This window comes from Salmo salar, chromosome 05, assembly GCF_965601325.2.
Source record: "Salmo salar chromosome 05, fSalSal1, whole genome shotgun sequence".
Lineage (NCBI taxonomy): Eukaryota > Metazoa > Chordata > Actinopteri > Salmoniformes > Salmonidae > Salmo > Salmo salar.
Genome location: NC_138295.1, coordinates 74,231,880 through 74,245,343, shown reverse-complemented (window position 1 = coordinate 74,245,343; position 13,464 = coordinate 74,231,880). Strand labels below are relative to the sequence as shown.

At 44.7% G+C, this 13,464-nt stretch overlaps 1 protein-coding gene across 4 annotated transcripts; it reads right to left on the bottom strand.

The window, feature by feature from the left end:
- Nucleotides 1-2,928: 2,928 nt before the first annotated feature.
- Nucleotides 2,929-13,438, bottom strand: LOC106605827 (splicing factor U2AF 65 kDa subunit). Of its 4 annotated transcripts, XM_014201790.3 has the most exons (13): nucleotides 12,844-13,438; nucleotides 12,367-12,429; nucleotides 12,027-12,168; nucleotides 11,339-11,377; nucleotides 10,706-10,815; nucleotides 10,369-10,520; nucleotides 9,386-9,502; nucleotides 6,784-6,922; nucleotides 6,497-6,576; nucleotides 6,026-6,166; nucleotides 5,442-5,528; nucleotides 4,916-5,167; nucleotides 2,929-4,809 (listed from the first exon to the last, which is right to left on the bottom strand). In XM_014201790.3, exons 1-13 carry the CDS (start codon nucleotides 12,890-12,892, stop codon nucleotides 4,675-4,677), a joined length of 1,506 nt encoding a protein of 501 aa, XP_014057265.1. In that variant the 5' UTR covers nucleotides 12,893-13,438; the 3' UTR covers nucleotides 2,929-4,674. The 4 variants fall into 4 exon arrangements, with proteins under 4 accessions (XP_014057265.1, XP_014057266.1, XP_014057267.1 ...); XM_014201791.3 differs by lacking the exon at nucleotides 11,339-11,377; XM_014201792.3 differs by lacking the exon at nucleotides 12,367-12,429.
- Between the last annotated feature and the right edge of the window lie 26 nt (nucleotides 13,439-13,464).

The window sequence follows — 13,464 nt, the reverse complement described above, 5'->3', positions numbered from 1 at the left end:
ACATAGAGAGATATAAACATAGAGGGAGAGATAAACATAGAGAGAGAGAGAGATAAACATAGAGAGAGAGAGATATAAACATAGAGGGAGAGAGATATAAACATAGAGGGAGAGAGATATAAACATAGAGAGAGATATATAAACATAGAGAGAGAGAGATAAACATAGAGAGAGAGAGATAAACATAGAGAGAGAGAGATAAACATAGAGAGGGAGAGAGAGAGTCACAGGGAACTTGGCGAATGAGGTACGGGGCTGACAGGAACACCCCTCCCCCCAGTCACCAGTCATCTCAGTTCCTCACCACTTCCTGGGATTGCAGCATAACAACACACTTCTTCTGTAGGTGATGATTCTTATCAGAAAGTGGACAATATGGTGGGCATATTGGCTTGATGAAGAGCCAAACATCCATTCAACTGGATTCATTTTCCTAGCACCCGGGGTGGGTGGGCAAGGGTCCAGAAACACGCAAGGCATGGGGGAAGGGGGGGCTGACAGATTTGACATAGAAATGCATTGAATTAATGTGGTATCAATCATAAAAGGTGGCCTACAGTATTTCATCTTGCCTATGCAAATTAGCTTTCCTGTCAAAATACAATTGTACTTGTGTGCTTTATTTCGTAACTTTTTTCTAGTTGCTGTAGAGTGGACTCTGGCACTGTGCCTCTGTCCTGGCTGTATGGCTTGACCTCTCCTCCCTCATATGGTCTGATAGGAAGACAGTGGTAATCTCAGGTCTTTTATAATACACGGTGTGCTGATGTGAACATCCTCAGACTCTCATATACACATCACTCCAAGTCCTGTCACCACCGGAGTGATGTATGCTCACACTCACACACTCACGCACACACACTCATGCAAGCACGTACACCAAAACGCACACGAGCGCGGCCACACAACGAAACGCACACACACTGCATGATGTCATCTGTAAGATATTCTATAGTTGAACTAAGGACTGCGTAGAAGAGTAAAAACACTAAATGTTTGTTTGATCTACTGCTCTGTGATGTCATGACAAGAGAAATCTGAACCTTAAACCTATGCATTTACAAATTGTGCTCTGCTTTCACACACACAGGCACACACATGCATAGGCACAAACATGTACAGGCACACACATGCACACAGCCTCCATCCCTTGACGTAGTGTTTAGAGTTGCTCTCTCCCTCTGCTACTGCAGCGTTCCATCTTTCTGAATGAAGATCAGTGGGGAGGCGTGGTGTAGAATGACAATGACCAGCGCCAGTGGTGTAGACTTCCCACTAGAGGGCAGCAGTACATGGATATACTACTGCAGCATCAGACCTACCTGGGCTGGGCTCCTATGGTGGGCTACAGGGGAAAATATCTCAATTGCATACTCCTCGCATCCTCTCGCCTTGTCTCCTTCTCAAAACCCATTGGAGGAGAATGTCAGAGGGGCAGGTCCTCTGTCTTTCTCATCCAATGGGTTTTAAGAAGGAGACGAGGAGAGAGGACATGAGAAGTATGCAACTGAGATCTTCCCTGAGTCTCTATACTGATTCCCATTAGAGTAGGATGAAGTTGTTCCTTTACACTGATCTAAGGAGTCTTGTTTTCCCTCTTGGGATTAGGGTGGGCAAACTGATCTTAGATTCTGTGCTTTCTGGCAACATCTACCTGCCTGGTCTGGAGGGATTGCACCATATTGCTGGCCTTCCTCAGTGGAGTGCAACGGCACAAACAGACATGGGATGTATAGAGACATGGTTCATTATTCCTATGCCAGTGTCATGTCTGTGCTGCACTATACACTTCAGTAGCTGTTCCCTCCTGAATAAACCCCAGGTGGATATAGAGGGAGTACTGAAGGCTGCAGTGTCAACCTGTTTTCATGCCACTTAGGCAAGCCTCTACCCATGAATACTGCTGACCAGTCAGCTCAGGTTTATGTGTACTGTGGTTCTGAACCTGTCACCTTGACATTTCAATGGAGAAACAGTCAAAATCAGTCCCGTGTGGCTGTTGGTAGAGCATGGCGCTTACAATGCCAGGGTTGTGGGTTTTCCCACGGGGGACCAGTATGAAAAGGTATGCACTCACTACTGGAAGTCTTGGCTAAGAGCATTTGCTAAATGAGTCAAATGTAAAAATACAAGCCAAGTCTATTTGCACTGTTAGTCAACTCCTGCTTTTCAGTGTGTGATATCCAGAGAGCAACAGAAATCCTGTTACAGCAACTTTTGAAAACGAGAAACTATGTGGCCTCCCGAGTGGCACAGTGGTCTAAAGGCACTACAAACCCTGGTTCAATTCTAGGCTGTATCACAACCAGCCGTGATTGGGAGTCCCATATGGCGCCTCACAATTGGCCCAGCGTCGTTAGGGTTAGGCCGTCATTGTAAATAAGAATTTGTTCTTAACTGACTTGCCTAGTTAAATAAAGGTTAAATAAAAGATCCACACTTCTATTATAAACTACATGTGGTTTTAGCCATTTTTTATTCCATTAATTCACATTTTCCCCCAAAAAAGATTAAATTAAAACGACATGGTAACATTTAAAAAGTAAATTTTAGAAAGGGAGGAAGTCACATTTCACTGGTATTGCCCAACTCTAGGTCTGAACACAAAGCATCATGGGAACTCCCTCAACCCCATAGTGTAACCAGTGGTCCTTGAAGTCGTAATGACAAAAGGTTGAGGGAGATGAGGAAGAAGTGAGACCATATATACAGTTGAAGGGACAACCTTTTGATGAGTATGAACATTTTGTTGAACATTCCAATAGAACCTGTCCAAAAGACTGCACTCCCCTTCAGTTATTAAAGAGATTCTTTTTTTTTTATCTCCATCTCACCCTCTGTGACAACAAACCCATTACTTAACAGAAGAGGTATACAATCACACAATACTACCTGACTTTTATGGTTACTAAAAGCCTGATAACTTGGTCAAAGTAAATAGTGCATTTTATTTGTGGGCAGTAGAACAGGAAACATTGGTATTAGTCTTTATACCTTTATTTTGTCTGCTGAGGTGAGAAGTTACACAAACACTAACTGGGCCAAAGAGAGCTTTCTGTATGAGCGGTCCGATATTCTATTCTAGGTAGGTTTGAAACAGGAAGCAAAACAAAAGAAACTCATTCCAGACAAAGCAATACAATAGTAACTTGAATATTGACTACAATCTCAAATCATTACCTGAAAAGACCAAAGCATGAAATGACTCCATGTATTGACAAACTTGCTAAGCAGACATGAATGAGTACTCCGCATATTTTACTCTCGAATGTGACATGAAAAATAACATTGAGGCTTTTAATCAGAACCAGATCAAGCCCTACTCAACACCAATCCAATATTTACCACTCACAACTCAAAAATAACAATTCAGAACTTCAAAAGCCTGCCTTTCCCCTCTCCCAGTCTCTCTTAAGGGTAAGGGTGTAGGGACAGAATTATTTTGCCTGCTAAAAATGGCGATGGATAAATTCACACTAGATGAAAGGTTTCAATCTAAAAAGAAACAACCTTCAAAGAGACACAGGGAGTAATAAAAATGTATGGTACTCAAACTCTGGCCCTGGTGACAATGCAAGGTGTGACAGTATACACAACAGCTGACATTCAGATAAATGAGTCCAATATGACATTGGAGTTGGTTATGTATAGTTACAGCCTCTCCCGCTCTCGCTACACACACAGGGTGAGGGAGGGGCTTAGTCTGATGTACATGGAAGAAAAGAAAAGAGGAAATGTAAAGGTCCAAATCTGAGAAGAAAGGAAAATCACAAAACGAGGCCATTCCTGTCAATATCTTTCCATCCTATCCTGTCAATAGCTTTCCATCCTATCCTGTCAATAGCTTTCCATCCTATCCTGTCAATAGCTTTCCATCCTATCCTGTCAATAGCTTTCCATCCGATCCTGTCAATAGCTTTCCATCCGATCCTGTCAATAGCTTTCCATCCGATCCTGTCAATAGCTTTCCATCCGATCCTGTCAATAGCTTTCCATCCGATCCTGTCAATAGCTTTCCATCTGATCCTGTCAATAGCTTTCCATCTGATCCTGTCAATAGCTTTCCAGCTTTCCTTCCCACAACAATAATCTGATCATGTTATCTACATTGGTGGGTCAAATAAAAACTGTCACCACCTCCCTCTCCCCCTATGAAATGATGAATACTCCTCTGTCCATCCATCTATCCACCACTCTTATAGAGTAGACCAGTCCACTTCCCTCTCCACACCTTCCTAAAGTACTTAAAACAGGCTCCCTCCATTTAAATACAAACCATAAGGTGTGGCAAGACCCCCCCCCCCCCCCCCCACCAGAATGACCCATCTCTTTCTCAAAGTATAAAAATCATTTACCCCTGACCTGTTACTACACACAATTCACAAAAATCTTTCAATCCCCCCCACCCCTCCCTCCCTCCCATGACCCTCTTGGTTTTCATCAGAATACAAACCCTTCATCTCTCCCTTCTCTTTTGCCCAATACCAAATGGATCCCCAGCCCCTACCCCTGGGTACTTCTCTGAACTCTACCTGGCCTTCTGATGGACTAGGTGAAACATTATGTCGCTCACACCTTTTCAGGTCAAAACAAGTGCCTAGATGGTGGGGGGTTAGGGGTCGATTTGAAATATGGCAATCCACCCCCCTCACTATCCTCGTCTGTCGCCATCCTCTACCAGAAGTCTCGGCGGTGGTAGGCATCAGGGTCGCAGTATTTGGTCACCACCACCCGGTTGGCAAACTTCCTGCCCGTCAGACCCTGCATGGCCTTCTGGGAGTCAAACACTGACATGAACTCCACAAAGATCTATAGGACAGAGGGGGATAGAGAGAGGAAATGTAAGGAGGTTCAATGGAGATCATTCAAAAAGGCATAGTCATAAAGCTGACAGACAGAAGCCCCTCTCTCTCACCTTGCCAGTGCCAGGGACCTCCAGCCCATCCACAGGTCTGGGGATCTCGATGCTCTTGACCTGGCCGTACTTGCTGCACTCGTCCCTCACATCCTCCACGATCTCCTCGTATTCCTCTTCATCCACCAGCTCCTCCACAGCCACCATATTCATCAGACACAGCACCTCAGTGGGCAGGCCGGCCATCTGGGTCATTGAGCTGTTCATCAGGCCCGGCACCTGCAGCGTCACCGGGGTCTGGTTTATACTTGTCTGGAGGGGAGAGAGGAGGGTTGGAGAAGGAGTGTTGGTGGATACAGAACATGCCGTGAGGGATTGGAAAAGTAAAACAGACACAGCACAGGCCGCCCCAAGGGCACAACATATGCTCCCCCTCGCCTCTCTCTGCTCTATCTAAGATCCTCTGCACAAGTGTATCTTTCTCAGATGTCCTGAAGGCTCCCTGGACCAAGCGTTTCCCCTCTACCTTCTACTTCCCTCTCTCCAGTAGCACTCTATTCCCAGCCTGCCCAGATCTCAGTCTCACCAGAGTGGCGTTCTTGGATCCCACGCTGGCTCTCTGCACCAGGAGCTTTTTATCTCCCAGCTGCATGCCGTTGAGTCCTGCTATGGCCTGTGGGGACAGGGCATCTCCAAGTGGTTAATACAGCTGTCAATCATCAGCAGGGACAATCCCCAGGGTCTATGCACTTCTACACTATATATTAAAATTCTCCCTTTCAAGAAGCCAATCAAAGGCTGAATTTAGAATTTTTACCTTTCTAAAGATGGTCATTTTTATAAGGTTTTATTAAATTCTTACTGCAATTCAGTTCAATCATAACAGATTACCCTGAAATATTGGGAGTGTAACCATATGAAATCATTTTGTCAAGAGTTACATCTCTTGCTGTGGGGGCTGAAGTATTATATATGAAACACATACATTTTATTAATAATATCTCAAGAGCAATATAGTTCCCCTTTAACATTCATTCACATTTTTATTGATATGCAAGTAATTAAAAATGTGAAGAGATACTGCAAAAATGTGAAAAATAAAAAACTGGATCAAATCCAAACCCATAACATGGTGTGTGAAGAAGTAAAGTGAAGGGGTTGGTTAGCTACCTGATTCTCCATGGTGATCTGGTCGTTCAGGTTGACATCTACATACTCACAGAACGCATAACCCTTAGACAAACCTGTGGCACTATCCTTGACCAAGTTAAAGGCCTTGAGAGGCCCAAACGATGTCAGGAGCTCCTTCACCTGGAGAACACAGAGAGAAGGGGTGAGATTACCATAGAGATCAGAGGAGAAAGATGGGAGGGACAGGGGAGAACAGTCAGACGAGGAGAGGAGACATTGTTGGACACTTAACATCTCAGACTATTGGAGGTCTTTCAAGCTGTCTGGCTTCCATCAGTGTTACTCCAGTACACTGCTAACCGCGTCCAGCATTGACTAGGCATGTGAGGAAACAGGAGGTTTTCACTGGGCCAGACAGACGTCACGGGAGGTGAGCAGCCAGCACACCCCAGTATGTGGCTGCAGGTGACCTGGTTAGAAGGCTAAGCTGGTTAAGGTTAGCTCACTGACCTGGTCATCATTCAGGTAGTTGGGCAGGCCCCCGATGAACAGCTTGTGGGCCGAGTCAGGCACCACTGTGGACACGACGCCTACACAGACAGAGAAGGAGAAAAGTTATTCAAAGTCAACCAAACGTTGATATTAACAGCCTACATCCAGTCTGATCCTATAGAGACGGGTAAATAGTTCAAGTAGGCCAGACTAAGAAGGGTTTAAAGATGAACTAAATAGAGAGTGAAGCAGCCAGAGACGTTTGGACAGTAAACCGACAGACAGAGACAGACAGGCGGACAGACCAGGCACGTAGACGCTGGGGTTCTCGCTCATGCCGGGCAGAGGCTGGTAGTCATGGGGACGGCGGATCTTCAGACTCTGTCCCTGGAAGATGATGCCATCGAACGCCATGGCCTGGGTTGTCTCATCCACTGAGCGGAACTATGGGACAACAAACACAGACCAGGTTTTACAAAGGTAGAGGGTTAACCTGTCTGGGCTAGGGGGCAGTATTTTCACGGCCGGATAAAAAACGTACCCGATTTAAACTGGTTATTACTCTTGCCCAGAAATGAGAATATGCATATTATTAGTAGATTTGGATAGAAAACACTCTCTAAAACTGTTTGAATGGTGTCTGTGAGTATAACAGAACTCATATGGCAGGCAAAAACCTGAGAAAATTCCAAGCAGGAAGTGGCCTGTCTGAGAATTTGTAGTTCTTTTGATTCTCTATCGAAACTACAGTATCTGTGGGGTTACGTAGCACTTTCTAAGGCTTCCATTGGTTCACTAAAGCCTTCAGAAAGCGGATTGAGGCGTCTCCTGTCTCTGGGCAGAGTATAGTAGCCCAGTTTCTCAGTGGTCTGCCTGGTGACAAAAAGATTGGATATGCGCGTTCATGCGACCACGCTGTTTTTTATTTTCCTCTTTGAATGATTACACCATTGTCCGGTTGGAATATTATCGCTATTTTACGAGAAAAATACCATAAAAAATTTGTTTTAAACAGCGTTTGGCATGCTTCTAAGTACGGTAATGGAACATTTTGAATTTTTTTGTCTCAAAATGCACTTGCGCGTTACCCTTTGGATAGTGACCTGAACGCACAAACAAAACGGAGGTATTTGGACATAACTATGGATTATTTGGAACAAAAACAACATTTCCTGTGTAAGTAGCAGTCCTGGGAGTGCATTCTAACAAAGATCAGCAAAGGTAATACAATTTTTCTAATACTAATTCTGAGTTTAGTGTGCTCGAACTTGGCGGGTGTCTGAATAGCTCACCGTGATGGCTGAGCTATGTACTCAGAATATTGCAAAATATTGTGCTTTCGCCGAAAAGCTATTTTAAAATCTGACATAGCGATTGCATAAAGGAGTTCTGTATCTATAATTACTAAAATAATTGTTATGCATTTTGTCAACGTTTATGAGTAATTTAGTAAATTCACCGGAAGTTTTCGGTGGGAATACATTTTCTGATCACACGCCAATGTAAAAAGCTGTTTTTTGATATAAATATGAACTTGATTGAACAAAACATGCATCTATTGTATAACATAATGTCCTAGGAGTGTCATCTGATGAAGATCAAAGGTTAGTGCTTCATTTAGCTGTGTTTTGGGTTTTTGTGACATATATGCTTGCTTGGAAAATGGCTGTGCGATTATTTTTGGCTATGTACTCTCCTAACATAATCTAATGTTTTGCTTTCACTGTAAAGCCTTTTTTTAAATCAGACAATGTGGTTAGATTAACGAGAGTCTTATCTTTAAAATGGTGTAAAATAGTCGTATGTTTGAAAAATTGAAATGATTGCATTTGAGGTTTTTGTATTTCACGCCATGCTGTTCCACTGGCTGTTGAATAGAGTGGGACGGTCACGTCCCACCTAGCCCATAGAGGTTAACTTTCACCTGTCAGATTATTTCATAAAGCTCAGATAAAAGGGCCGAACAGGCCCCCATTAACATCGATGGGGCTGCAGTGGAGTGGGTCGAGAGTTTCAAGTTCCTTGGTGTCCACATCACCAACGAACTATCATGGTCCAAACATACCAAGACAGTCATGAAGAGGGCACGACAAAACCTTTTCCCCCCTCAGGAGACTGAAAAGATTTGGCATGGGCCCCCAGATTCTCTAAAGGTTTTACAGCTGCACCATCAAGAGCATCCGGACTGGTTGCATCACAGCCTGCTATGGCAACTGCTCGGCATCTGACCATAAGGTGCTACAGAGAGTAGTGCGAACAGCCCAGTACATCGCTGGGACCAAGGTTCCTGCCACCCAGGACCTATATAATAGGCGGTGTCAGAGGAAAGCCCATAAAATTGTCAGACTCCAGTCACCCAAGTTATAGACTGTTTTCTCTGCTACCGCACGGCAAGCGTTACCGGAGCGCCAAGTCTGGGACCAAAAGGCTCCTTAACAGCTTCTACCCCCAAGCCATTAGACTGCTGAACAATTAATAAAATTCACCACCGGACAATTTACATTGACCCCCCCTTGTACACGGCTGCTACTCGCTGTGTTTGTTACCTATGCAGTCACTTCGCCCCCACCTACATGTACAGATTACCTCAACTAGCCTGTACCCTCGCACACTGACTCGGTACCGGTGCCCCCTGTATAGAGCCTCATTATGATTCTTCTTATTGTGTTACTTTATACTATAACTTTTATTTTAGCCTACTTGGTAAATATTTTCTTCTTCTTGAACTGCACTGTTGGTTAAGGGCTTGTAAGTAAGAATTTCACAGTAAAGTCCACACTTGTTGTATTCGGCGCATGAGACAAATAAAGTTGGATTTCATTTGAGAAGAAGTCTGTTTTGGACTATTGAGGAAGGTCACATTTCTTCTCCAGTATTGAGTATTGTCAAGTGGGTGTTGAGACCCACCTCGAGGAAGGCAAAGTTCTTGTCCTGGTTGATCTGAACAGCGAGGACGGGGTTTCCTGGAGCCTGAGTGAGACCGCCCAGACGCATCTGAGCATTGAAGAAATCCATCATGGACTCCTACACAGGGAGAGGGAGAGACATTGAGGCAATACTCTGGAAAAGACTCACTCCAACAACAACAGTATTTATTATGCACTCTCTGATCCCGTGAGCTTGAAATACTAGTTGACAGAATCAGATGGCCCGCCCCTAGCCTTAACCTGACAGAATCAGATGGCCCCGGCCCCTAGCCTTAACCTGACAGAATCAGATGGCCCGCCCCTAGCCTTAACCTGACAGAATCAGATGGCCCGCCCCTAGCCTTAACCTGACAGAATCAGATGGCCCCGGCCCCTAGCCTTAACCTGACAGAATCAGATGGCCCCGGCCCCTAGCCTTAACCTGACAGGATCAGATGGCCCGCCCCTAGCCTTAACCTGACAGAATCAGATGGCCCGCCCCTAGCCTTAACCTGACAGAATCAGATGGCCCCGGCCCCTAGCCTTAACCTGACAGAATCAGATGGCCCCGGCCCCTAGCCTTAACCTGACAGAATCAGATGGCCCCGGCCCCTAGCCTTAACCTGACAGAATCAGATGGCCCGCCCCTAGCCTTAACCTGACAGAATCAGATGGCCCCGCCCCCTATCTTTAAACTGTCAAGGCACTACGGTGAACTTTTTACAAGGATCACGTGAAAAATGTAGGCGCAAACAAAGACATTAAAAACACAATGAAAAAGATTTGAGGAAATAAAAGCTAGAATACTTAATTTCTCTAGGCACACTGGTCCTCCTAAATAAAAATTCCAGGTCGCACAGCTACATATTCAGGCACATATACGAGTAAAATGGCGGCACTGTAGAACCCTGTTAACATGCATCTCCTTTTACCTACTACATCTCTCTGATCTCTGTCCCTACATCCATCCAGGAGCTAACTGACCTCTGTGATGCCGAAGGGGATGTTCCCCACATAAAGCCGACGGGCCTGTCTGGTCATCTGGCTTCCCACCACAGGGACAGGAGTGGGGGTCACGGCCAGGCCGTCTGGGGTCATGGTGGGCAGCAGGGCCGTGGCTGGGATCTGACCCGCAGCTTGAGGAGAAGTCACACATTTAAAACACAACATTCATACAGCTTCCAGAACAAGATAGTATTAGTAAGACCTCAGTTAAATATGAGGCCAAACAAGGGTCAAAGAGTTGAATAGAGTAGATGAAAATAGGAGAGAGAACAAGGGAGAGAGGAAGAGGATGATGAAGTGAGGCCTCCTCTCTTACCCTGCATGGCTTTGTACTGCATCACACTGATGTGTTCAAAGCCAGGAGGAGGGACGTCCCAGTACTTCTTCACTTTGTTCTTCTTCTTCGTTTCACGGTGCGGGGAACGACTGATGGAGAGAAAATAGGACAGGAGGAGGTGAGGACAGAAAGACCAACAAAGGAGTGCAGGGAGAAACAGATGAAGTAAAATGACAAATAGAAGTCATTACTTGTGATGTCCTCTGAGTCAAGCCTTATACAGACCTTTAGAGAAACCTACAGCTTCTCTTTAACCCATCTATGACAAACACCAGGTTTACACTTCTGAATTCATGTTTTACAGTATTATACATTTTACAAATACAAGTGATTTCAAATGAAATACTACTTTTAAATGACATTTACAGTGGATGATGTCACAAAGGCCTACAAATCTAACCCATTATTACAAAGTTGACCCTACAGTTTCATTTTTCTCTCTCCATAGAAACCCCTTACTGAAACCTTCCCACACAATGGTATACACAGGATATAATACGCTGTCGTAAACATTAGTGGATAGTACACAATCAGAGGAAAGATCACTTGCTAGAGTGACGAGTGATATTGTAATAATGCAGAAACAAGCTCTGTGTTAGTTTGCTGTATTACCTTACAGCAATCTCTTGGGGTTGTTGTTGGGATGGTGAGCTGAAATGACATTGGAAGGAGTTCACATTTCATTTCACTCCAACCCTGGTCACAGGTAGTTCCACTGCAGGAAGTGGAACTAGAGTGCAATTGGAAATTAGCCCCAAGCCACTGTTTGTATGAACTTCACATAGATCCTAAAGGATTGGATAGGCATAAGCAATATGGTCTTCTGCTGGAGCGCTCACCACATCCACTCCTTTCAGATCTACTAGTAGGGCCTAGGGATAGGGACCGATTTGGAATCTTCTACAGAACACTGAGGTCTAGTAAGTGTACGCTATGGCTCTTTCCACTAAAACAAATGCATCCTAAAACAACTTCAGGGACCAGGTGTTGAATGTTCAATGTGTGTGAACACTGTCTGCTGTGGGTCTTCCGCCACAAAGTTGCATCTCACTGTCAGGACAATAGGTAGGCTACCTCATACAGAGGAATAATGCTGTGTATCAATATGCTTGAGAGCTTTCTATTTCAGATGCAAACTTTTTACGAGGTACAGTCAGTGTTGCCTGGGTTGCTTATTTTCCAAGTGTCCTGATACTGTTCACTCATCAGGTGTGCAGATAGCCCCACTCTAACCAGTACCTGCACGTAACTAGGTCTCTTACACACCTGAGTGTGTGCAGTAAGACAATGCTGTAGTTACCTGCGTCTCGGTCTGCGCTCCTTGCTGTCTCCACGGCGATCCCTGCTGCGTCTGTCCTTGTCTCTGCTCCTCCTCTTCCTCTCTCTGCTCCGGCTGCGAGAGGGGGAGCGACGGTGGTGGCGGTTCTCCTTGTCCTTCTCCGCTGGAGGAAGGGAAAGAAAAGGGAAGGAACGGTGAAGCAATAGAAAGAGGGAGGATGGGAGGAAAGAAAACAGAAAGGGAGGAAAGAAAACAGAGGGGGAGGAAAGAAAACGGTTGAGTTAAAATAATATAGCTATGCAATTAAAACAGACGCTTTTATCCAAAGCGACTTAGTCATGCGTGCATACATTTTACGTACGGGTGTTCCCGGGAATCGAGCGCACTATCCTGGCGTTGCAAGCGCCATGCTCTACCAACTGAGCTACAGAGGACCATAGAGATGGGGAGGAGAGAAGATGGTACAGGGGGCAAGAGGATTGACACCGTTACGTGTTTACTTTCATAGGATATAGCTACTGTATGGCCAAGAGATGTTAACTTTTCATGGATTAATATTGGCACTGGCAACTTCAACACATTCAGAACTGGAAAACGTCAGCTGGCTCAAAACAGGGCCGATTAGTGACAAATATCGTTACTTTTAAACAATGGGTTAGCTAGTTATAGCCACACGAATGTGCCTGGGACGACAGCTGCGACAGTGTGGACTCTAGCAGACAACGTTACTACCAGCTAGTTATCCAGCTCGCGATCTTGTGTTGTGATGATAAGCGATTGCTAACTAGCTAGTTTAGAAACTGGTTATAAAATATAAGTGATTAACTAGTTAGCTTACCTTGTTTGTTTTCAGACAGTTGTCTCTCGAATTCGTCGAAATCCGACATGGCCGTTTCTTATTTGCTAGCCCTAGCTAGGTAGTTAGTTGTGGCTGTAAAATGGACGGGAATGCTGAGCGGTCGCTAGCTTGCGAAAAAAAGTGCACAACACACTTGGTAAAACGCTAACTAAATACACACCACTAATGCAACGGTTTAGAAATATAAAAATAAACAACTCCAGGTGAGTTAAAGATGTGGTTCTAGTTTACACTAAGAACTGAAAATAACATTGACGAAGAAAACGTGTTATCATGTGCTAGTTAGATAAAGCAAAGTCCAGGCTGGGGCCTGTTCTTGAAGGAGTCGTGGTAGCGAGCTAATGCTAACTAGCAAGTCGAGTGAATAAGGATATGCTGGTACAATTGCACATCCAATGTTATGCTGTTCGTCCTGTTGATGTTGCAACGATGTTTGGCATCGTCCCAATATATGTTTTTCAATTAAATGTATACAAGGAGAAAATACGGGATATGTTCGGTATGCCCGCTTTTTGCGTTTCGTCTCCCAGGCCCCCCTTGACACCGGAAGTTGATATACACATTTTACTTTTAGCGCCCCCTTTGGGCCTGTAATTCAAC

What these genes read in the sequence shown, in the direction of transcription:
- LOC106605827 (XM_014201790.3), bottom strand. Translation starts at nt 12,892, where the DNA reads ATGTCGGATTTCGACGAATTCGAGAGACAACTGTCTGAAAACAAACAA. An exon ending in AGAACTTTGCCTTCCTCGAG is followed by an intron (nt 6,923 to 9,385) that starts GTGGGTCTCAAC and finishes GTTGTCCCATAG; the next exon opens with TTCCGCTCAGTGGATGAGAC. An exon ending in AGGTCCCTGGCACTGGCAAG is followed by an intron (nt 4,810 to 4,915) that starts GTGAGAGAGAGG and finishes TCTGTCCTATAG; the next exon opens with ATCTTTGTGGAGTTCATGTC.